Source organism: Melozone crissalis, unplaced genomic scaffold (assembly GCF_028551555.1).
Source record: "Melozone crissalis strain CALT ecotype California unplaced genomic scaffold, PUWL_Pcris_2 ptg000023l_1, whole genome shotgun sequence".
NCBI classification, from domain to species: Eukaryota; Metazoa; Chordata; class Aves; order Passeriformes; family Passerellidae; genus Melozone; species Melozone crissalis.
In genome coordinates this window covers 17128333-17153125 of record NW_026535801.1, presented here as the reverse complement: position 1 = coordinate 17153125, position 24793 = coordinate 17128333, and the positions used below count along the sequence as shown (strand labels likewise).

Here is a 24793-nt window from a genome sequence, read left to right as displayed (position 1 = left end):
CAAAGAAGATCTTTGGACTTGCACCCCTTATGTGATGTGTGTTCAGTTCTCTGTAAAGCAACAAAAATGGAAGAGACTTTGATTGTGATTTCTTACTATGTGCAAAACATAGGTGGCCTTTGAGGTACCCCATTATTACTTTTCTCTAATAAGGAATTGATAATTCAGACTGTAAGTTGGGACACCCATGCAGAGTGCTCAGCTGCAGCATTGCATGTGACCAATGGGTTGGCTCACCTGTGTAAATTTTTGTGAGGAGGGGACTCCCTTGGGTGATTGGCTGGGCTAAAACCCTGACATGTGAGAGAAGTTGGAATAGTGGTTTCCCTGTGCCTTTGGATCTTGGATCTCCAGTTTAGTCTCTAGACTGATTGCCTTTCTATTTTTTTGGTGGCTGTTTGAACAGTACCTTTAGGTGAAAAATATGTTTGCTCCTCAGTCTTGAAGATATTGATATAAGGGAAAATCTTGCACAATGGGATTGAAAAAAATTGGAGAAGTTACAGTGTGTAATAAATTAGGGCTGAGGGAATGTAAAAACTTAAAATTAGTTTAGCACATCACTTGACAGATGGGAAGTAATTTATGTAAATTTAGGGAAGTGGTAGTTGGATTCAGTTGAGATAATTTAAACACTATTTCTAATTATTTTTTGTATGTATACAGAGGATTATAGAATGGTCATTATTCTGACAGAAGGGCTCTTCATGTTTAAATTTAAATCCATAAATGAGTACCCTATTAAAATGTAAACATGCTGTGATAACAAGCACCTGATTATGCAGGCAGGTTAGTCCAGCTACTCTGGTGAACAGCTGTGTGCATGTATTTCAGATAAGGCTTTTTCTTACACCCTAAGAACCACAGGCAGAGCCCTTGAGAGGTCAAGAGGTGCCTGACCCACAGGTGGGAGCTGATGTTGAGTGCAGATCTGAGAGCAGATGGGCTCTCACAGGTTTCCAGTGAAACAGGCCCTGGTGGCACCCAAGGGCACAGAGGGAAGATGACACAATTAAACAATTCCCCCTCCCTGCACTCTGGTGCTGCTAATCCAAGTTTAAACTCCTAACAGCATCTTTGGAGAACCTTCTCCTTTACATTTTGACAGCTCTCTCCTTTTGCCAAGAGAAGGATCATGCAGGTTTACTGGGGAGCTGCCAAATGACAGCTTGACTTCACACCTGAGAAGCAAATGAATGAGGAGAGAAGGAAAGCCTCAGCCTGCCTCCAGCCTGGCACAAACACAAAGAGTCTTGGAAGCACGGAACCCCTGGAGCTGCAGCAGCAGCAGCAGATGTGACACGATCAGAATCCAAGCTGAAGCTGCAGTGGAGGAGGGAATGTGGGGCCTGTTACCAAACTGCAAAAGCATTATCCATCAGCTGCACACCCTGGGGGAGGTAGAGGCCTGGCCACGGATGATTCCTGGAGGTGTGGGATATGGCTTGGAGCTCCACACTGTACAGCAGCCTTCTTGAGTTGATTTGGCTGGCTTGAGCCATTGCAGAAAAGCAATGGCTTTTCTGGAGGTGTGGGATAAGGCTTGAAGCTCCATCCACACTGTACAGCAGCCTTCTTGAGTTGATTTGGCTGGCTTTCCTTCCTTGAGCCATTGCAGAAAAGATTGCTCTCAAGACATGCATTAGCAATCAGCAGGGCAGCTGACAGCCATGATTCATTCTTTAACTACCCCAAACCCAGTATTTTTGGATGTGTAACTCGTGGTTTATAAACCCTGTGGGTAGAGGGCACCAAGAGACACCTCTTGGCTCCTTGTGGGTTTAGGGCAGAACGCCAGACTGTTGTGGAGAACTGCAGGCAGCCTGACTCCACGGGTGTTCAGGCACCCCATGGGTGTTCAGTGACAGCACAGGTGCTGATGAGCAGTCAGTCACCTCTCTCCTCCCACAAGCATCATGGTGAGGTGTCTCTGGCAGGGTATTCTGTGGTTCATAAGCCTTTTTGTGAGAGTAAGTCTATTACAGCTACAAATTGCCCTTGGCTCTCTAACTGCTTGTAGAGAAATAGTAGAAGTTGTGAATTTCAGACCACATTTTAAAATGGGAGAAAAATTATTTGCATATCAGAGTTTTTTCACCAGTATGATGAACACTGTGCCCGACTCATCCTTCATATGAGAGAATTAAGCAAGCTAAGAAGAAATGACCTTCAGGGCAGGGATTTCTTTCTTACTTTTCTTTTAAGGCAAGAAATTTCCAAGGATTGGCCCCAAAGACTGCTAGTTTGTTGCCTGACCCCGCCAGGTGTTTGCAATTCTAGAAGTCAGGCGTATCTAGCTGGATGCCTTTGCAACAGCAAGCAAAGGCAGAGAACAGCGGTTCCTGTAGGAGCAGGCTGCTGCCAGGTCTGCAGCGCGGGATGTTCTCTGCCCAGCTACCTGGGGTCCGTAACCTGAGCGCTGGGGAGCGCCAGCCTGGGCTGCACCGCACGGGCAGCGGGAGCTCTGTGCAGCCCCGCGGGAACAGCAGCGAGTGACCACAGCTGCAGCTCGTTCCAAAGGGACACACGAGCCCCCTGCAGAAAGCTGGGACCCTTCTGCCCAGAGGGCTGGTTGGTTGGGGTTTTTTTTGTGGGAGAGGGGCTACTTCTAGGTTCAGGTGGAGGAATTGAGTGGGAAAACCTTGCACGCTCCTCGAAGGGTGGGCATTTTCTTCACAATCCTGGAGTGACTTCCCTGGGACATAAAGGAAATCAGTGTTGAAGCCGGGAACTGACCGATCAGACCTGACTAATGGCCCCAGTGCAGCCTCAGCCACGAGGCTGTCCATCCTCTGTTTCTGCTGACCCTTCATTATGCGTTTTGGCAAGGCTGGGAGTTCACCCTTCCTCACGCCCCTGTAGAACAGCAGCTTTTCAGAGAGGATCCCCACAGAGGACACGTTTTGTTCTTCCTGCGGCAATCCCAGGAGCCGCTTAGCGGCCGCCCAGGGGCAGGAGGGTCACACGGCGCTCGGAGCCCCCAGGGCTATGGGGAGAGGCGGCCGCAGCCCCGTGCTCTGCAGGGCGAGTGAATAAAGGCAGAACGATTTCGATGGAAGCCAGGACTGCCCGAAAGGCGCACTGCCGTAGTTATTTATTGTTTCCCGCACAGCGGTACCGGGGCCGCCCGCGGGCGGCGCGTCCTGCCCCCGCTCCCGCCGGAAACGCCCCCCGCGCGCGGCCGGCGCGGAAGTAGGCGCGCGGGGGGCCGCGCTGGGCGGCGCATGCGCAGGAGGCGGCGCGCGGCCGCGCCCCGCCCCCGCCGCGGTGGGGGTCTGGCGCGCGCTCCGTGCGCGCGGCGCGAGGCCGGGCCCGGGCGGCGGGCGCGGAGCCCGGGGGGGCGGGGGGAGCGCGCGGAGCGGGCGGGGGTGAGGGACGCACGGTCGGTCTGTCTGTCCGTCCGTCGGTGAGTCGGTCGGTCGGTGAGAGGATGTGAAGATGGCGGAGCTGCAGATGCTGCTGGAGGAGGAGATCCCGGGGGGGCGCCGGGCCCTGTTCGACAGCTACACGAACCTGGAGCGGGTGGCCGAGTACTGCGAGACCAACTACATCCAGGTGCGCCGGGGCGGGCAGGGCGCGCCCTCACGGCCGGGCCCGCGGGGCTGCCCCGCTCGCCGGGCCCGCGGCGGCGGCGGGCAGCGCCGGCTGCTGCAGCCCGGGCTGCGGGGGGAAAGCTGCTTCACCTCCAGCGTGAGCTACCCCGGCGTGACGAGGCGCTTAAATGTGGAATTGATTCCTAAATTGAATTCCTTCCACTTTGTGAGTGAATGTTTATTCAGGTCGTGTCCCTGTCCCCCCTTTTCGTCCCCTCCGCAGATTCCGATCTGCTTTGCTGCCGAGGTGATGTGATAAACCGAGGGCACGGCTGACTCCTGCAAATACAGTGTCGGTGCCTGGTAATTTAGAGCAGAATGACATAGGCTTCAGTGGAGTTATGTCTGCCCGTTTGTATTTCCCTGCTCGAGCAGGACTGTGGAATTCCATAGGAAGGGCAGCTACCAAGGGGTAGGTGCAGGATGGAGGCGTGATGGAGTAGAGCTGGTACAGAATTGGGGAGATGAAGTGCAAGTGCTACCGCATAGTGTGGTTCTTGCGGTGGTTGCTCTAAAGCCAGACTGGTGTTAGGGCTCTGCTTTTTTCATTTCTCTTTCTAGTGGAAAGAATGGCAAAATATTCTCGGTTTAGTTTGATAGTGATAATAGGGCCAAATAAAAACTTGGCCCCCAAACACAAGTAGATACCCTACGACATATCTGAGTGTGCAGGAGAGAAATGTAGGGGGGATGATGTGGATTTGTGGTGTCAGTATTGCGAGAATTCCAAAGTGTCCCAGAATTGTTTTTGAGTTCAGTTCCCGAAGGGCAGAGTGCTTGTGTGCTTCCAGAGGGCAGCCAGCGATGAGATCTGTGCTGAGACTGTTCTGTCGGTGTAAATGGGAGAGACTATTTAACCAGAGGCAGAGAATACTTAGAATGTCCCTGTAAAAAAGCTCTCACTGTTTCTTTTAAATTGCTGAATGACCAGCTGTCCTTTAGAAAGAAGACTTTGCATATTTTGGGTCATTTACAGAACAGGTCAATTACAGTAAAATGATATAGATGTATTTTATTATGTAATGACACTTCTGATGTTGAATTAGCATGACTTGGGGTTTTTAAGAGACGTGTTGAAATCTTACAGTTATGACCTGACTGTATGTGTGTTTAAATTTCTGCTTTTTTGAGAAGTGATTTTTCTGGAATATGGGAGAGGAGTATTGGAAAGCAGAACCAGATAGGAAGAACTACATGTAGTTGGTTTTTTTCCTTTGACTTTTTTTTTTATTCCTTGTATAAATCAAAGTTTGCAAATCTCTACAGAACAGATCCACTTTTAGTGTCTTAATGAAAACTGCAGAAGGGGACTCCCTGCTGTTTTGTGCAAATAGAGAACGAAAAAAAGATGGTTATTGCCCCAGACAGCACAGAGTCCATAAGGACAGTCTGGGATCACAGGAGATGGATACAGACAGATGGTGAATGCAGGAAAAGAATGAGGCACTCTTGGTCAGCCTGATGGATTCTGACCACCACACAGCAATATCCAGACTGGCAATTTATCCAGGCATCATGGCAGCACAGAGCTGTAAGGGGAGGTGAGAATGAAAGAATGAAGTTGTGTTGTGAGCATTGACTGTGAGGTGCAGAACGGGTCACACCATCAACATGCTTAAATTTTAAGGAAGTGGGGAATGGAGACATCAGCCAGGCAGAAGGCTCTGGCCTGTGGAATGCTCTGAGACAGGACAGGGTGGGTTTGCTGTGGAGAAGAGGTTCAGGATGAGGGGATTCTGGATTTGGTGGAGTGAGTGTCCTAGTAACAAATCTGTCAGCCAGCTCGCCCCACCCTCACCGTGCCGTAAACTGCTGCACCAGATCTCTGTAAAGAGCTGACTTTTTCTGCTCTACAGGAAGGGAATAGATTAATGGGAATAACTGTTGGTTTGTGGTTTTGCTTCTAATCATATTTATTATTCCAAAGTTGTTATGTCTGAATGAAGTCCAAATTATTTTCAAAATAGTAGCCTTGAATTTTTGGGGGAAGATGGGTTTGTAAATGCTCTGAAGAGTATGGAAGAGTAATCATCCAGAAAGCCATGTAATGAAGATGAACTAATTCTACTGTAATCCTGTAGTATTTCACTGCTGACAGAAGATTTGTTGTGGATAATCTTGAGATCTAGGGGAGGCTCAGAATGTGGCTGAGACCTGAAGTTTATCTGCAGGATGGTAGGTGCTGTGGTGATGGGACATTGAAGGCCCTTCATTGGCCTGTCTTATTTATTTCAGTACCCAGGCCACTCCCTTTCTGTGCCAGTTCTGCTTTGAAGTTTGATTGTCCAGTACAAAAACTGTTGCAAAAGGCAGTGAGGCACAGGCCAGTGTAACAGAATTTGAAATGCAGCGCTAAAGCAAATGGTTTTTTTCTCTTCCCCCCCACCCAGCAACATAATTGCAGCTTCAAAATAATTAAAATGTAATCTCATACATGAGGAAATTGCTAGTTCATAGTAGTAGAGCTGTGGCAATTGCAACTCATTTGACTTCTGCTTATGAAATGAAAAATCTGATCTTAAAAATTTTGTCAGTGTTTATCCAAATTATGATTGATATGTAGCTTGATGACTTTAGCAACAGGGAGTGTTACATAAAATGTTATCCTTCCCTTGAGTCTGTGATATGGTAGTGTATCAGAGAACATCAGCTTTAAATTTTTGGGAAAATTATAGGAAATACAGCAAATATATAGTAAGTGGGCCTGCAGCAGTGAAAGAAAAGTGCTTTTTGGGGGAAAAAAGTTTCTTTGTGTCAAAAACATCTTATTGTTCTAATGACTTGGAGAAATCATACAGGTTTTTCATGTCATGCTGCTTCTTAAAGAGAAGGGGAAGGAAAGCTTTTTGTTTAGGAGGGTGTTTGTGTGGTATCTGACACAATGTCAATCACAGGTTAAATTTTATATGATCTCTTCAATGCTTTGTGTACTAGTGCTGTGTCCCCTGTTGCAGTCTAAGCATGCAACACAGTAATTCTATAAAATTTGATTTTTGATGTACTTGGTATTTGCAGTCTACAATGATTTATCTGGTCGTCCGTAAAATCAGATAATAGTTATATTGGGCAGTGTGTTGTGTTTACAAAGTTTTCCTATTCCTGCTTAATTTTGTTCAGGAGTATCATAAAGAAAATTTCTACTTATGGTAGTACAAGTAACAAGACCATACAATTATGTGACTTGCACATCTTGTTACTGACATAAATTCCAACACTGGCTTGCCCTGTTAAGTTTCTTTGAGCTTGTCCTGTATAAGTCTATTCTGAAATAATCTTTTGTTTGTTTCTCATTATCACTGATCTTTTCAAAAATCAGCTTTTTGTTTTGTGCAGTGCCTGGAGCTTCCTTCCTAGAGTAACTGAATGCTTGTGTCTGTAACTCTTTGTTGAAAGGGTCAGAAAAAATTCCCAGATGGAGACATTTCAACCTGTAAGTGTCTGGTGCAGGGATTTGAGGTGGGGGGAGGTCCCTCCACCACAGCATGCAGAACTGAGTGAAAAGCCAAGCCTGTCCTCTGCCCAGCCTTCAGAAGGAGCCTCTGGTTTCTGTGATCCAGCTGTGTTGGCTGGGTTCTTCTAAAAGACTCAGTATTTTTTAGTTATTCAATATTATTATGCTTTACTTGTCAGCTCTAGAGAACGAAAAGGAAGAGGGAGCTTCTGATTTTCCTCCCTTTCATAGTCTTCATGTTGCCATCACTGTTGGCATTTTATATACAGAAACAGTCTTCTGGTGTTTTTGAGGGGTAGTGTAGAAAGAATATTTTTATTCTTGTTCTTAGTAATCAATCCATCCTGCTGATTACTAGAAATAACCTGCTTTCATTCCTGCAGAAAGCTTTATTTAATTAGAGATAAAGGTGAAAACTACCCGTTTCTTGGTAATTTTACTACAGTCCATAGATCAGTGAATTTCATAGTTGCTTTCCACATTCTGTTATTTTTACTGAGAGCTCATAAGCAAACCCAAGTGGCTGTAGATTTGGAAGCATCTTCAGTAGGCTGGACAAGAGAATGAGGCATCTCTTATCATATTAGTTTTTAATGACAGGAATGGTGGTCCTTACAAACAGCCACTTAATGGTTACAGCTTTGGTAATGGCAAATTTCCGTGGAGTTGCTTTTAATGGCTGGTACCAGTATATAACTTGTGTAATTGTACAGGGAATTGCAGGAAATATGGTTTGTAAACAAGTTCAAGAATGATCACTCTTCAATTTACTGAAGATGTGTATCACCTTTACAGAGGTGACTGAGTTAGATTTGTAAAATCAATTTAGTTTTCAGAAGTGCGAGTGTCAGAGGAAAGTTGTTTTTGCTCTTTCTGTTCCCTAAACTTGTTTATTCTGTAATCCAACTTCAGTGGAGGGGTGATTAATCTTAGCTCTGATGGAACACTTGTTCTGCAGGCATGAAAGTGGATATTGATTAGCTCCAGTGAGTACTAGTCCAGAAGTTCAGGAAGATGATAGCAAGTTGAAACTCTACAAAACCTATGAAAGAGTAGTAATGGATACATGGGCAATGTGCTATAATGTCTCACTCCTAAGTTCAGTGAATATTGCATGGGTATATCCATGGCTGTATCTTGTCCATCAGCCTATGGTAGGACTTCATGAAAACAAAGGGATTTTAAATTTGAATGTGCACTTGTGGATTAAGCTTGAAAGTCAGCCAGGTGCCCACCAAGCTGTTCTCTTACTCTCAGTCCTCAGCTGAGCAACAGGAGAAAGTAAGGAAAAAAAAATAATTCCCAGTTCATGGGTTGAGTTAAGGACAAGGAGGTCACTGACAAATTACTGTCGTGGGCAAACCACTCTCAGCTCGGGGAGTATTAATTTAATTTACTGCCAATTAAAAATAGAGTAGGACAGTGAGAAACAGAGTCAAAACTAAACCCACCTTCCCCCAGCCCTCCCTTTCCAGGTTCAATTTCACTGCTTTTCTAACTCTTGCACTTCCTCCTTCTCCAGCGATGCAGGGGAACAGGGAATGGGGGATGCCCTAGTTCATTCATATCACTTTGTCTCTGCTGCTCTTTCCTCCTCACAGTGTTCCTCCTGCTCCAACGTGGCCACCCTCCAATGGGGTACAGTCCTTCACAAAGTGCTCCAAAACACTTTGGAGCACAAATCCCAGGTCCTTCCCAAGAACTGCAGTTCTTTATGAATTGCTCCAGCATGGGTTCTTCCCAAGAGCATCCAGTCCTGCAGGAACAGACTGCTCCTGTGGGTGCCCACAGGCACTGTTCTGCCCTAAGCCTGCTCCTGCATGGACTTCTCTCCATAGGCTGCAGCTCCTGCCAGAAGCTGCTTCTGAGGGCTCTGCTCAGGCTGCAGCTTCCTTCAGAGCATATGCACCTGCCCTGCCATGGGATTCTCCAGGGCTGCAGGCAATCTCCACTTCAGTGCCTGCAAACACTTCCCCTTCCTCCTTCTCTGACCTTGCTGTGTGCAGGGTTGTGTCTTTCACACGTTTCTCACTCCTCTCCCAGCTGCTTCCCAGTGGTCTTTACCCCTTGGTAGATGCCTTGGCACAGAGGTGCCCCCAGCATGGCTGACTGGCTTCTGCCAGTGCTGGGGCCCTCTTGGAGCTGCCTCTGGTGATGTGGGGGCAGCTCCTGATCTCCCAGAGGCTGCTCCTGCAGCCACCTGGCTACCACTGAAGTGGCTCCTTAGCTTTGGGAACTTCAGTGAGGATTAACAAGAACATGTTTCCTTTAAGTGAGTCAGTGAAGCTGGCAAAGTTGTTGAATTCATCACTCAACCAATCTACTTTCCTTTTTCATCACCTGTGCTGTGTTTTGCCAGGAAAGCTAATTTAATGCATTTATTAGTGCCACAAGTTCAACCTGGAGGTCAGGAAGTGCTGGATTGATCCTCTGTTGAGTGGATATGAAAACAGCATGAGCCATTTTATTAGTGGTAATTGGAGTTGCTGGTGGTAATACTGTATGTGTAGGTATGAAAATAAAATTTGTAAATATGCAAGTTGCTAATATAAATGTTGTAACACTAAATGTTGGTTACAAGTGGCATTCTAGTTGTTCCCTTCTATAGTTTATTTTCAGACTGTGGTTATTGAATTATATTGATCAAGAATTCTAATTCAGAGTAGAAAGCTTCTGCATCCTACAGTTAATCAGCTCTCTGAAATTTATTGTCCATTGCTTGTGTTTTACTTGAGTTTGCAGTTATTAATCTTTGTGGCTAAGTGCTGAGGCAGGAAGTGGTGCCTATGTAAGGCAAGAGCGTCTCCAGTCAGTGCTTTAAGCCAGTAAAATGTTACCCTATAGTGTTCAGCAGAATATTTTCTTGATGAAAAACATTGATTTAAATACCATATTTGCAGCAGATTTATTCAGTAGAGTCTATGTCTAGAGGCTGCTGGCCTTTTTTCTTTTTTAAAATTTTGTTTCAAATGCTGTTTTCACACTTAATTGCACACCTGAAATTGACCTCTTGCTTACTAATCTAAATTTTGTAATTTTTTTTGGATATCCCTGCCAGGAACTTCAGTCATTGGGCTGCTTCATGAAGCAAAACTCCATGTCAATAGATGAAACCTCATCACAGCACACTGAATTTAGGAGCATTTCCTCTTCTCAGGGCTCTCACTAGTTAGGTTGGCAATTCTTTCTTGAATTGAATGAGCTAATATGTTTTTGCAAGTGAGTTGTGTATATTTCAGTGAGAAATCTTAATTTTCTGTTTCACAGGTGCAACAACTAAGTTGCTCTGTCAAATTTAAATTTATGTGCTCTGAAGTATAGACTCTATATGTGCTGTTCCATTTTCCTGTAGCTTATTTCCCAGCAGATGTCATTGTAATGTGTATTCTTAATGGTGTTTCCGTTTGAAGTATAATAAGCACTTGCCTTATTATTATTGGTGTAGTGTTACCTTGATGAAGTTGTTTTATGCCCAGTGAAATGCAGGATGAAGAACAAACATTACTTGGTCTGGGGTTTTAGTAGCCTGTCTGTGTTGGTTATAACACACAGCCAAAGCTAGCTTTGTGCCAACTCATAAATTGACTATTTTTTTTCTTAAAAGCTCTTCTAAGTAAATGCGAATGTTTTTATTAGGGTATTCTGTAACTTCGTTGTGAATTTCCTGCTGACAAGAGCAGTGCCATTGCTTTGTTCAGGTGTGGGGAGAATGTCACTGAGGGAGGAGGAGGAGGGAATGACTGAGGCAGTGAGCTGTTAGATGGACAGGTTAAGGTGAGAAGTTCATCAAGATCGCAGCTATCAGTTGTGGTTATTTTGAATTTGTGCAGCAGCAGTGTTGTGGTGCAAACGTGAGGTGTTGTTTGTGTGGCCCCCAGTGAAAGCTGTGAGCAGTGGGGCTGACACCTGTTCAACACGAGAGGGTTGGTGCACGTAACCTGTGGGTGATGTGGGGCCTTCAAAAGCAGCATCAGTGCTTGATTTGCTGCAGTGTCTCATGCAACAAAGTCTCTTCTTGACACTGCTGCTTTTGCCAGACAGGAATATACCAGCTTAGCTGAAATAGTGTTTCTCATCTCTGTTCAAACACAAACTTCTAGTGTGTCTAACAAACCAAATTACAAAGCCATTTATTACTGAGTAGTGTATGAATTCAAAGCATACTGATTTGTCTTGATTCACTTTAATAATAATCATTAATTAGTATGTGTTCACTCAATATACAGTGCAGATCCTCAATTATCTTGAAGTGTGTCCTTCTGCACTGAAAGTTTGAGCAGTGCTGGCCATTGCAGATTTGTACTTCACTCCAATTTTTTTAACTAGACAGTGACTTTGTAAATTGTTTTGAGAAGTGGAGCTTGTTCATAGCTGTCTATGTAAGGCAGAGTGTTTGCTGCAGGTTGTAGAAGTTTATTGTCTACCTGCTTTTAATTGGGTAAAAACCACAGGTCTGCTGCAGCTTGTGGGAAATGTTAAAATGTTAAATATCCCAAATTAAATGGCTATTTTTGAATCAACTAACATAGATTTATCTGTATGGAGGGTCTGTGGAGGGACAACTCAAAAATATTTAGCCAAAAGGAGATGAGAAATAGTAAAAACAAAAGTCAACCTCTTATCCCCCACATTGCTAACAGAAAAAGAACAGGCTGAGTGGATGACAGGCTTCAGAGACGCTGAAAAATGCCAATATGAGCAGATGCTCAAAAAAGGAGTGGTTAGTTTTGACAGAAAAGTAATGAATTATAGGATTATTCAAATAATATTTTGAAAAGTATGAACTATGTACACTGGTTTCCCATTTTTCTTGGGTAAAGTACAGGGATACTAAATTAAGTTTGAGAGGTAATGCTACTTAATCTATGAAATTATTGCTATGAGGTAAGGTTTAGGATTTAATAGTATTCTAGAAAGGGTAGACATTTAAAATAAATAATGAGAATATAAGCAGTTCTATCTTTTCCTTTCATATTCTTTGCCTTGCATTTATTCCATGATGGAGTTTTATGTCTCTTGTATGAAATATTTTGCACTGTCCACTGTAATTCATTTCACTGGATTATTGGGGATATTGCTTCTATTTAATATTGTAGTTTCTGTATCTTGAATATGATATATCCTGGATCCTTTGAAATGCTTTTTGCACAAATTGGTGTTGGATTTGCCTTTCAAGGAGAGAGAATTAATGTGTTGAGTTACTCATGTCAATTTAATAAGATCTAGATAAATTTCATTTGTGGGAAAGAGAGCTAAAGGTTTTTATGTGATGGAGTATAGATGTGAAATGGTGGTAGTAAAATTAATGGGCTTTTCCCACCATGACTAATAACTAGTGAACTGGGAGTGAAAGGAGTTGCAGAGAAGAATGAAACTGTGACAGTGCATTTATTTGTTATTTATGATAAATCAGTCTGCAGTGTTTTCTGATGTACTCAGTTTTCTCACTTTATTCCTCTGTTAGTGATCTCAGGAATTAGCCTCAAAGATTTAGGCCTATTGATGTTTGTGTCCTCAGAGGTGTGCTGTCCATGAAGTGACTGTCTCAGAAGGGGCAGAATGATTGAGCATGCAGAATCTCTGCATCAAAGAGTAGTGTGTAATCAGCCTAAATTAGTGAGGGTGTTGCTTTTGAAGCATTTCTCTCACATTCTGAGTGCACTGTCACAAGAGCAGTCCATTCCTGAAAGAAGGAGGTCATTCTTTGACTATATGTGCATCTGTACAAATGAATCAGTTTGGATAGTAGAATCTAGATAGTTATCAGTAGACTCTGAATTGCTATTGCATTTGTCTGGTGGTGATAATTAATTCAAATCATCTCCAAACTGAGGACACTTCTATAACCACTTGATGAAATGAGTTAGTAGAACTATTGTAAATCATTCTCATTTTATTATTTGCTTAAAATGTACATCTTGTATTTTCTAAATATATATGCAGTCTTTACATTTATTTGAGTCAGTAATTCATATGTGCTACAAATACATGCAGTTTTGATGACTGGAGCAAGAGGGAGGGGTAAGCCTCTACTTTTTGTTGTTCTCATTTGTATACTCATCTGTCCACCAAATGCAGGTCCTTGGAAACAGAGCTTGTTAGTGTGATGAGCTTCTTATAGATGTTTGTACCATTTTAAGACCCTTCATTAAAGTGTGATTTGTGAGTTGTACTCCTTATGCAAGACAGGCTCTTATGAATTGTCTCATTCAATCACCAGTTGGATAATTAATGCAGAGTTATAGCTTATTTAACCACTTATGCACATATGAAAGAATTTTTTCAATAAAGAACAAGTGGGGAATACATTGCCAATAATCCACTTGTGTCTGTAAAGGCTGTGTTTAAAAGTTCTCCAAAGAGAAGGGGATTTTCCCTTGTTTTCTTATGATGAGCTGAGGTTAATATTTTCCATGTGTTTTACTTTCCCTGAAATTTTCTTATCTTTTTTTTTTTTACTTGTAGCTTTTGTCGAGGACACAGAGAAGAATGAGATTTATTTGCTGGTAAAGTCTCAGAGTATTGGATTCTATTACATTTAGCTTCTTTTTTAGCTTGTTTTTTTCATGTGTGCTAAACAGGTAAGTGCCTCTGCACAGACCAGATGCCACCTTGAGCAGGCAGCTTCTTACACCTAATTCTGTTGGATTAAAGTAACACAGCTCTTATGTGATGTCATATCTAGATCTTGTACTTCACAAATGAGGGTAAGTACAGCTTTTGTGTGCAAACAGTGGAAGGAGTTTATTTTGGTCTGGATTCCATATGCCCTTAAGGCTCTGAACACAGTCTTTCAAGAATCGCTTGCATGGTTTTCTGTGACTAATTGTAGGGGGAATATGAATGGTTTTTCCTGAGTTGTAGGGACAAACTGTTCAGTAAAATGGCTGGAAGATGATGATACAAAAAAAATCAACTCTTGTGTCTAGGAAGGTGGAGGATTTGAGGTTATGCAGTTGGTAGATCCTTCTTGAAGGAGGAGAGAATTGCTTGTCTGAAAAGCAGCTTGAAAATTTGTGCGTTCTCTGTGCCTCTTTGTCTTAAACCTAGGATTCATGTTGTGAAACTCTTCAGGATAGTTTTATTTATTGCCATAGCTGGATGGAAGGGTAGAGAGATGATGTTATTTAGGCATGTCTTGTTAAATGAGCAGGTCATTCATGCAACACTTTTAATTCATGAAGGTGTAGAGACAGCCCTTCCTTCAGATGGTAGTAGAACTTGCCGAATATATAGTTGTAACAATCTGTTGAGACAACTTGAAAATGAGTTCACATTAAAAAGAAAGATGCAAGGCAAGAGAATCTCTTATGACATAGAAAAAGCATTCAGCAGTTGAAATGTTCTTATTTTGTCATTTCACTTCTTTGACGTTTCTATTTTTGTGACAACAAATTGCTCAGAGTTGTCAGAAGAATAACATTAAAATTTGGTGAATAAGTGAAGATTGAGACTCAGCCTGTGTCATAATTATGGTGAAAATAAACACAGTCATGGGGATTCTTCATATCCTCTATTGGAGCATAAAACTGCTGTGAGAGGAGTCTCATGTTCTTTCACCAGTCTGCAGCGTCACTTACACCTCCATGCTGGAAGTTCTCATTCCTGCAGTGTGGTGCTGCCCAGGTGGTGCTGTGTGCCCCGTGTGCTGTGGCACTGCTCCAGTGCAGTGCAGTGCAGGGGTGTGTGCTGGCCCTGCAGCACGCGCAGCCCTCAGGGGAGAGCTCTGGCCACTGCGAGAGTGCCCAGCACCTGGAACTCTTGTGGCTGCTCCTGCTCTGGTTAGAGATGATGGAATTTGGTCTGTGTGGGGAACAGCATGAGAATTCTTAACTGTGGGATTAAAATGACTCCTTCCTGAAATATTTGTTACTGAATTTAGGTTGTATAGCAGGAAGGAAGTGTTTCCCCTATTTGAGACAACCATAGTCTGTATGTGACTTTTCTTTAAAAATTGTTTGAAAAAATTGACTTTTTAAACTGTTTCATTTTGAAAAAAATCATTATTAGTTATTTTGTTAGCTGACGAGGATAGTGTATTAATTTACTTAATGAAAATCCTGGTCTTAAGTTTTACTGGGCTACTCTGGATATGTCTGTTGTAGGGTAAAAATTGCAGTACATTTTTATCTTCTGCTGAGATGTCTGTGACTGATGTCTTCTCTGTCCAACATGAATGCTTACCAATCTATACATATTGAAAATAGTCAAAATTCTATAAATATGGGGAAAAAATGGTGTTTAATTGCTCTTAAAGAAATTCACCCTGTCTGATACAGGACTGTCTAAGGGATCTTTATGAAGATCTTGGGCAGAACTGCACCAGTAAGTGCTGAAATCAGTATATGAACAAACTTTAAAGGGCCTGCTGAAAATCTAGCTCACATTAGATAAACACAGAAAAGAAGAAAAAAATTTCACCTGCTTTGGCAAAATAAGATAGTACCTGCAGATTTTTTTTTTTTGTTTTGTTATTGAAGTGCTTTAGAGGAAGCTGAGGTATGGAACATCATTAATATGTGTGCAGAGGTGGGCAGCTGTGAATTTTGGAGCATTGCAGATGCTCTGCTACTTTGAGAGTGTTTGTCTGATTCATTCCTCTGTCCTTTTCTGAAGCTCTTGTGGTAACTGCCTTTTTCAGGACAGACTTTGTAGAACTTCTTGTACCATTGTATGTGGTGCTTATTTTTCATTTTAGAATTGCTTCCAGGTTTACAGAGCTGTCTTCTGTTGGATCCCAAATAACTTGATTGATCTTTTGAAGGTGTTCTGATAGAACTACGTCCATAGCTGCTGCCTCTACAACATCCTGCATGGAGATTTTCTCCTGGATGTTCACTGGGATATTGCTGAAGTTTTGTTTTTCAGAATGTCCTCATGTGTAATTTTGTGTGTTTTTCACATGAGTTATAGTTTGTTGTCTTCAGCTGACATCAAAATGTTAGAACAAAGGAACTCAAACATTTTAGAAATAGAAGCTCTTGTTTGGTACTGCAGTCATTCTCATGGGGTTTGTTGTATTCATTTAAGTTTATTAAATGCTTTCAATTCGAAGAATGTATTTGGTCCATCATCTACTTTATTTGTGTGGAGGCATAAAAACGACCTTACAGAATTTACAGAGCTTCTGCCAGGGGGTCCATGGGCTATTAGGTAATGCTGGAGCTTTGTTTTAAGACAGCAGATTTAAGCATTTAATATGAAATTTTGATATTGTTCTGAAGGAATTTTCAAAAAAATATGGTCTCTTTAAGCTCATCCTGTTGATGTTCTGAATGATGGGCCATTATAGTTAAGCAAGAAGACCCTTATTCCTGGTAGTTTGTGTTTCAAGTCCTGTCCTTTCTTTACCAGACAGAAAACTCTCCATATTGTTAAAGAGAAATTCTGAAATGGCTCAGTGACCTGCGTTGCTTTGTTTCAAGTCTGGGGAATCTTAGAATTATTGTATGTGGAGAAAAACTTTGCCAAAGTTGGATTTGGTTATCAAGCATATTGCTTTTGATAACTCAGTGTGATACTTGTTAATTCTTAAAAAAGTAACTTGGTAATTTGCAGAAAGAAGTATTTAAATTGGATGGAGGTTACTGTGTTACCGTTGCAGTATAGTTAACATGGAAAATCGAATGCACATTCCTTTATACATGTAAAATGGCTGTATATTGTTTTTAGAAACTAAGTTACCACTTTCATGAAACAGTCTCTCTTTGAGTAAGAAGTATTGCTCTTGATGGGAATGTAGGTCATGCTTAGAAAATGAGTGTGTAAAATAGAGATCTTGCTGGAAATAATTACAGAACATTTGATGCTGTGCTGTTAAGTTACATACTGCAGGTTGAATATAGCAACTTGGCTTGCTGTTCTTGAGCTACATAGCAATTGACAGAAGGTTTACTTATAATTTTGCAGTAAATGGACCAAAACTGCTTGTTAAGCTAGGAAAAAGAATAATTGCTACTTACAGTGCTTGCAGAAAAGGGTTTTCTTCTGCTTATTTTCCGAGATTCTTAAATTGTAACAGCAGAGCAAAGCTTGAGTCTAGTCGAAATTAAAAACCTCCTGTAACCTTAACATTTTTTTATTTGTTGACAACTCTTACATGCAGGAAGAAGAAGTGCTCTGGAAAATCTTGATTTCTAGCAATTTACCCTTGGGAATCAGATTGGGACTCCTCAGTTGAGGAGGTGACTTTTATATTTCTGGAAAGTTTTCGAGTAAGTGCAGAACAGAGATCTGGGCTTGGCTAACTGTCTCTGCAGAAGAAGTCAGAATCCCATTCTCACTCTGCCAATATTGTATTTTGTCCAGTGCTATGGTAACAGGAGCAAAAGGTTGTAAAAACATTCTTTGCCAGAAAAAGGAGCAGATGCTTCTCTCAGGACATGTAGGGAACAAATCTACTTAATAAGAAGGCACTGGTTTTGATTTTCAGATTTCAGAGTGAACTTTCACTAACTTTCTTTCACTTCATCATGGTGGTTTGCTCAGTTAATCTCTATCCTGGGTCAGTTATGACTGGGTATCATTGAGTGTTGCCACCACCTTCAGCAGGTGGGTTGTACGACAGGCCAGCTTTCCGAAGGATGAACATGGATATCAAGAACAAACCAGCCTGTTGGTGCTTGCTTCTGCTCTCCTTCTGGCAGGCATTTACGGTGGCAGCATGGATCTGAAAATAGTTCCATTCTTTCATTATGTCTGAATTGGTGGCAGCTTTTAAAAGTGCCAAGTAAGAATAATTTCAAATTTAAGGTTAACTGATCATTGTGAAGGGATCTGTGTAACCCAAGTGTCTTTATTTCCTAGAAAATGAAGAGTGACTATGCAAATTCCTGCCCCCCTTTAGTTTTAACCCTCTATGTGCTGTCTTTGGAAGGCATAGTCATGTTGCCTGATAGCTATGCTTCTTTACTTCTCTTCAAGCTTTTTTAAGCCATAGTTACCAAAGGTAGTCAAAGTATTCCTTCCAGTGTGGTAAAATTTTGGGGCTTGCTCGTGTGAGGAGGTAGAGAAAAGTGAATAGCCACTGAAAGACTTGCATTAGTTAGGGTAGTGATGTGGGAAGAATTCTGAGGATAACAGGGCTGCCTTTGCTGTGGACAGGAGGAAAGGCTTTCGAGCAGCGTGCATTCCTTGAGCTCCTCAGTGTTTTTGAGTGCCTGAGGGAGTGGGACGGTGCCGGAGCTCCGTGTTGCTGTGGTAACTGCTGTGGGTGTGATTTGCGCACCTGGCAGCCTCCCTCGGGAGCTGCTGGCTCCATGGGGTGTGCATCTTCCCGCCTGTGCTGCAGTTACACCCTGCCAGTTCCAGGTGTCCTGCAGCTCCCTGGCTGCTTGGAGGGGAGCGTTAGGGTGTGAGCTGTGATGGAGGAGGATGTGGCTGTGTGTCCTACTTAGCTTTCCTTGCTAGGAGCTCGTGATGTCTGGCAGTGGACACTTGGAAGCAGAATCTGCTTCTGCTGCCACAGATCACTCTGTTTGTGATTCTAAATCAAAGCCATTAGTTGACCTCAATCACTGCTACGTAATGAATTGAATTGAGAATTTATAGTGGAAGAAAAAAACTGGCAAGATTGGGAAATAACTCAGTTGTTACATAAACCCCTGTGACTAGATAATATTTTGTGAAGCTGAAGTAGATATCCTTTCTTAGAAATGATAGATTTTGTCACATTTCGAGAGACAGAGATAAAAGTCTGTTAATCTAATATTGATTGTGGAGAAAACAATTTGTGCAAAAGCATTTTTTTGTACAGCAGAATGTAATTACTATATGACTGTAGTTTTTGCTTGTGAAAGCCACTTTGCATATGAAGTAATTTTTGCAAATGCCACCACTTGCTTCATTTTTATTAAGTAACTGTAAAATTAAATTTGAGTTTATCAATGATTTTGACTCATAAATTCAGTGAAACCTCTGCATGCTAAAGCGTCCTTGGTGAACGAAGAATTGTAGAACAGTAGGTGTATGAGATAATAGAGTTAAGGCTGTGGGTCTTTGCTGTTTCTGAGGTTCTTAATTCAGTGCATTTGTATTGGCCTAGCCTCTTATGGCCACAAATGTGTTGATACCGTGTTGCTATTAAAGCCAGAATTGGCCTTGGCCCTGGAACTCCAACAATAATGTTGTTGCAGGAACTGGAAAACGAGCCACTTCTCTCAGCTGTGTTATTGCAGAAGAGCTACCAGAGAGGGCTGAAACCTCCTCTAGTTTCCCAAAATGAGCAGGGGAGTGGGTTCCCCCACTGCTGCTTCCTCTGGAGCAAGAGCAAAGTGCAGTGCTGTGCAGCAGTGATGAGTGGCCAGTAACACAACTACGTATTAACTGTGTTTTACGTGTAAATGTCTTTGGATGCTAGCATGCTGTTCTTGTGATACAATTTGGGATGCATCATTTTAAACTGTGGTACTGCTGCCTTGGAAAAGTTTTTTATAACCTTGTCTAGTAGGTTTGTGTGAATACATCATGCCCTATTATTTTTGCAAAAACATGACTTTGGTTCTGTTTTCAACTTGTGAGGTCTGATGAGAGCAGGACATTAGTGTGTGAAAACTGATCTGCCGTGCTTGTGAATGTATGGAAATGAATGCAAAGTTTGATTCTGGTGATGGTTAAGGGAAACAGATGAGAGATTTGTTGCAGTGATGCAGGCAGCATGGAAACAGTGGTGCAGGTGATTAGATGTCAGGGAAGCTGTGCTTGTCCACAGCTCCCGTTTGCTGTGTTTTTCTCTTGGGTAGAGTAGACTGATCTCAAACCAGTGAGCTAGTTTTACCCTCACTGGTGGCCTTGATTGCAGTATGTATTTTAAAAGGCAGCTTTTCATTTTAGGAGGTTAGGTTCTGTGTGTGTTTCTTTGAAAGGTAGCTTTCCTAGCTGTTAATCAAACCTACATTTTGAGGCTCAGCACAGAACTGAAAACATCAAATAAATTTACGGCAGTGAAAACAAAAGACTGCAATTTAATGCAAATGACCTTGTAGAGACTGCAGCAGATTATTGATACTGGGTTTAAGATAGCTTAAAAGTTAGGCAGTTGCACTTGTAATCAAGAAGTTCTAGTGACAATTTAGTGAATCTTTACAGTTTTTAATAGTTTGGAAAGCAGAATAACTTGATGTCAAAGGCTTTACTGGAGTATGAATGGTAAGAGTATATTCTTTAGGTAGCATACTTGTTATTAGTATGCAGATAAATAAATTGTAATTATAAATAATTTGTTAAAAATGGGAATAACTTTATATGATATTAATATTAGTGTAATAAGATGAATGCAAGTAACCTTGTGTTTGGAAAATGCTTCTTTAAATATCACATTTTAAACTTGCTCTATGAATGTTGTTTGAATTATAAAATCTAGTGATGGTTTTGATGCATTCTTAATTCTGAACCTGGTATATTCTGTAATGATTGTGTTTGGCCTAAATGCCAGTGTTCCTTACACAACTTTGTTGATTACTGTGTGATCTCTGATCAAAAGATGATGTGTTTTACTAAATGTAGGACATACAGAATTCACAGTGCTGTGAGAATAGTCCTAATCCCATTATCATCTGTAAAGAGTTTACTTCAGTATGTTCACACTTAAAGGTGTTTAAATTTTAAATGCACTTTGTGTGAGCAGTAAGTTAATTGCTTTCATGTAGATGTTGAGCAGAGCCTTTGGATACAGTTGTGGAGAATGGTACTTACCTTTCAGCTTGACAGATACTGATAAAATGGGGTGGTTTGGGTGCCTGACTATCCTGTCTTTGCCTGAATGGTCCACCCCTCACCAAAGTTCCATTTAGTGCTGATTCTTAGACTGTGTCTTGTCACTTCTGAGAGCAGTTCATTAATAAAGAAATAGTTGTGTCGCTAGGAGACTTGACATGCTCTCCTCCTTTCTTCACGGATGTGACAAAGAGTTTTCAAGCAGATTACTTTAATTATACTTAATGTTCAGGTAAGGTCATGCTAAAATTATTGCAAAAAAAAATATTCCATCTCCAAACTCTAGAGCTACCATTGCTACTAATTTGTAGGCCACATTACCTGTCTCAATGATCTTTTTGCTTCCTGTGCTCATGGTCTCAGTATGCTTTGCTGCTCATGTTTTCTTTTGAATGCAGAACAACAGAAAGCTGTCAGAATTTACAAGTGGGTTTGTGGCAGGGTATGTGGGGAGAAGTATTTCCCATTTGTGTCCAAAATGTTGCTTGCTTATGTTGCCTAACATTTGATTAATTCATAATATTTAGGGTGCAGAGTATGTGTAAATGGGCAATGACCATGACCCCTTCTTAATTTTAAAAGGAAAGTGTATACATTTGAGTAGGGTAAGCAATTAAGCCAGCCTTTTGTCTTTCTAAAATAACAACAGAAATAATTATATATATATATTCATTATATAATGAATAAGCAATTACATAGAGACAGATCTTTGCACATGGAGATGAATAGTAGAGAGATGATGCTATAAAAATTGACAGGAACAGAAAAATTCTACTCCCAGCTCCCGGTACTGTGTAATTTTGGTTATGTTAAAGAACAGGTAGACTGAGTTTTCCTGTGTGCTAATAGAACACATGGATTGCTCTGCATCCAGAAGGGAAATCTGAGGTTTTTCTGGTGCTACAGAAATAAGTGCTTTAGAGATCTATGGCCCTTAGTTTTTTCTGAAACTCTGGGAGAGCTCATTTCCTCCTGTTCTAGCATGTCAGTGATTGCATCTGCTTCTTTGTGCCTGTTTCTCCTGTGTGTTAGAGACCAGCTCCATAGGAATTGGTGGGTGCATGTTTTCTGTCCTGGGAATGAGCACTTCCGGCAGTGAAAGAGGAGTCAGGGATATTCTTTAGCAAGTATTTAATGAGCCAGTTTGTTAAAACAGAAAACTACTGTATTTTTCACTGACAGTTATGTAAGTTTTTGGCAGGATTTTGACTTAATTATTGGATTAATGATGCTCAGTTTTCTTCTCAATCATTTTTTGTAGTTCACGGAAGGACCTCAGAAAGCACTTGGATGGGCTGAGCAAATGCCATCTGTGCAGTTGAATAAAAGTGTGCAAAATACTTAATTATGTATGAGGCTTTCAGTAACTTCAAGGAATTCAGCAACAATTAAAAGGATGATATAAGAGTTCAATCTATTTTTCACAGGAAAACTGAAGTGTGCTTTGTCAGTATCACAGTTGGGCGCATTTTGTACTGAATAATGGAAGCTTGTTGAACTCTAGCATGCAGCTTTTGTTCTTGAGGCTTCTTGAAGCTGATGCAACCTCAGCAAAAACCTGAGGGGTTTTGCTGGCTGGTCGTAAGACAAATGCCAGCTTGGGTTTGTCTCAACAGTAATCAAAAGAAATAACTGTTACATCGATTAAATGAAACAAATCTTCTGTCTTCTTTTTAAAATTTTACCATTACTTTTTCATCACATATATGACTGTATTTCACTAAATGCTACTGTTTTGAACAATAGCAAGAGATGCTCTATATATTTGGGAACTGATTAGTGTGCTCTGGATATATTTTTTGTGTAGTTAGTCTGTTCAACCTCACTTCCTCTCACTTCAACCTCACTCTTCAACCACACTTTTCAACCTCAGCTTCCACCTTTATGCCTAAATATTACTGCATAAATCCTGTGCACAAATTCCTTGAAGAGTTGATTTGAGTATGAATTGAGATTTTTTTTTTTCTATTCAGAACTCTGTTTGCTAAGAGATGTGAATGACAGTAGCCTCAGGAATGAAAAGCTATTTTTTCACCCCCTTTCAATTCAACATTAATTATTAATCTTGGAAGAATTTTTTGTTGTAGTCATATTGCTATTAAAGTCAGCCACTTGTGTCAGTGTTCTGTAATAAGAATCACAGTTTCCTTCTCAACTCATAGGTCCAGAGTTTTTGGCTCATCCAGTAGAATTTGTATAAGTCTTGTTAGCCCAACTGCAGAACTGTGAATTTCCAAGTTGATGATGACTACTGGATAAAGAACAATTTTTTTTTAATTGTGGCAGGAAAGAAACCTAACTACAATAGCCAACTAAAATGCCACTAGCTTTTAATGTTTCCTTTCATGCACCACTTTCAGACCTGTCCTTATGAGCTCTTTCCAGTTCATAGGATATGTATTTTTCTTAATGTGTTGCTATTTTGAAATCTTTCCTTCTAATTTGGTAGCATTTTGAGCATTTGGTAGCATTTTTTCTTTTATCTAGTTTTACCTAGTTGGATTGATGTTTTGTAAATCTTACTATAGAGTTCACGTTGCCTCCCATAATTTTTTTTCTTTGTAGAATTTTTCCATTAGTAGCTGTTTTTCTGTACAAAATTATCCAGGTTCTTCTTAACAGGGACATAACAGACCTTATCCCTAGGATTTGGTTGATCACTCTTTGGAGGGGAGAATGCCTTAAATTCTTTGTTTCTTTCTAGCCCTGCATTTTATGCTCTATATACATGTAAGAATTCCTTTTGCCAATCATACAGCCAAATAGTTTTCTCATTTTGGATACCTTACTGCATGTTTTATTTTCTCATCTGCCCCATTCAGTGTTTGTTTCTTCGTCATCTGTTTTCTATTGTATAAAATTTGGTGTTTTCTTAGGCAAGAGAATAAACATTGAGACATTTAATTCCTAAAGGAAAAGGATATTTTATACAATCAGCAGTCCAGGGTATTTCTTATTCAAATCTGGTAGTGTAATTGTGCAGATAGTGTATATGGAACTTCCAGACTGGGAAGAAGTAGGTAATGCCTGGGCTCTGCATCCTGACATGAAAGGTAGTCATATTTACATTTACTGCAGGTTGAATTCCATGCAATTTCTTATGCTAGCAATTTGGTTTATACAATCTAATAAAAATGAGCAGTATTTTTGAGCAGAACATTTATGATCGTTCCTGAACTGTTAGATTTAGTGTCCATTGTTGGACTGGCATGGGGAAGTGGAAACTGTTAATAATTCTCCAGTGTCTGAAAGCTCACACTATTGCCTTGTGTATGTAAGACATGGCTTTTCTGACTGCCTGTGAAGTCTGTGCATTTGTAGCTGACTTGAGTGACTTTGATCTCCTGCTATGTAAAAGCCCCAGTTTGTGCAGTCACTGTAGTGTGTGCTGTAGCTCTCAGGCTGCATTCATCCTGTGAAGCATTTCCGTGTAGCTGATGCTTGTTTTGTTTTCTGGTGGAGACAAAATAACTGTTTCAGTACCGGGTGCCTCCCACAATGGAAAACGCTCCAGGGGAGAGCTGGGCAGAGCCATGGCTGCTGCTGTGTCCGGGTGCAAGGGGAAACACTTCCTGCTGCAGCGGGGGAGCAGCTCCCTGTAGGAGCTGACCCTGTCCCCAGTCCGTGTGGGGCTGGCAGGAGCATCAGGTGAGCTCTGTGGTGAGTCAAAGTGGTGCTCTTGCTGCTGAGAGCAGGAGAAAAGGATGCTGCCTTGTGACTCACGTGAACACCTGGTGTGTGCATTGTGTGGAGAAAAATGATAAACAGAATAAATGCCAAGCTCTTGCCTGGAAATTCCATAACATGGGCACAGAACACATGGTCTAAATATTTCTGTTTAAGGCTGTGAAGATGATCCAGCTGTGAAACTCAAGTGTTTTAACATTGTGTGAGAAGTCAAAGCCACAAGTTTGAGGCAGAGACACAGTTTGGGTGAAGAAAAACTATAGGCAGTGGAGGACTGAAAAGACTGCAGTGATGTTCCAGCACTTGTTCCTTTTCTAGCAAGCTCAGCAACTCTGGATAGTTCTTCCCC

At 41.5% G+C, this 24793-nt stretch overlaps 1 protein-coding gene across 18 annotated transcripts in view; it reads left to right on the top strand.

Annotated features, from left to right (window-relative positions):
- Positions 1–3353: 3353 nt before the first annotated feature.
- ABI2 (abl interactor 2) overlaps positions 3354–24793 on the top strand; it is a 63284-nt gene continuing 41844 nt past the window's right edge. For all 18 annotated transcript variants that reach the window (XM_054278450.1, XM_054278449.1, XM_054278452.1 and 15 more), the window contains exon 1: positions 3354–3555. In XM_054278450.1, the coding sequence (XP_054134425.1) occupies positions 3439–3555 (117 nt within the window). In that variant the 5' untranslated portion in view covers positions 3354–3438. The remainder of the gene's footprint in view (positions 3556–24793) is intronic.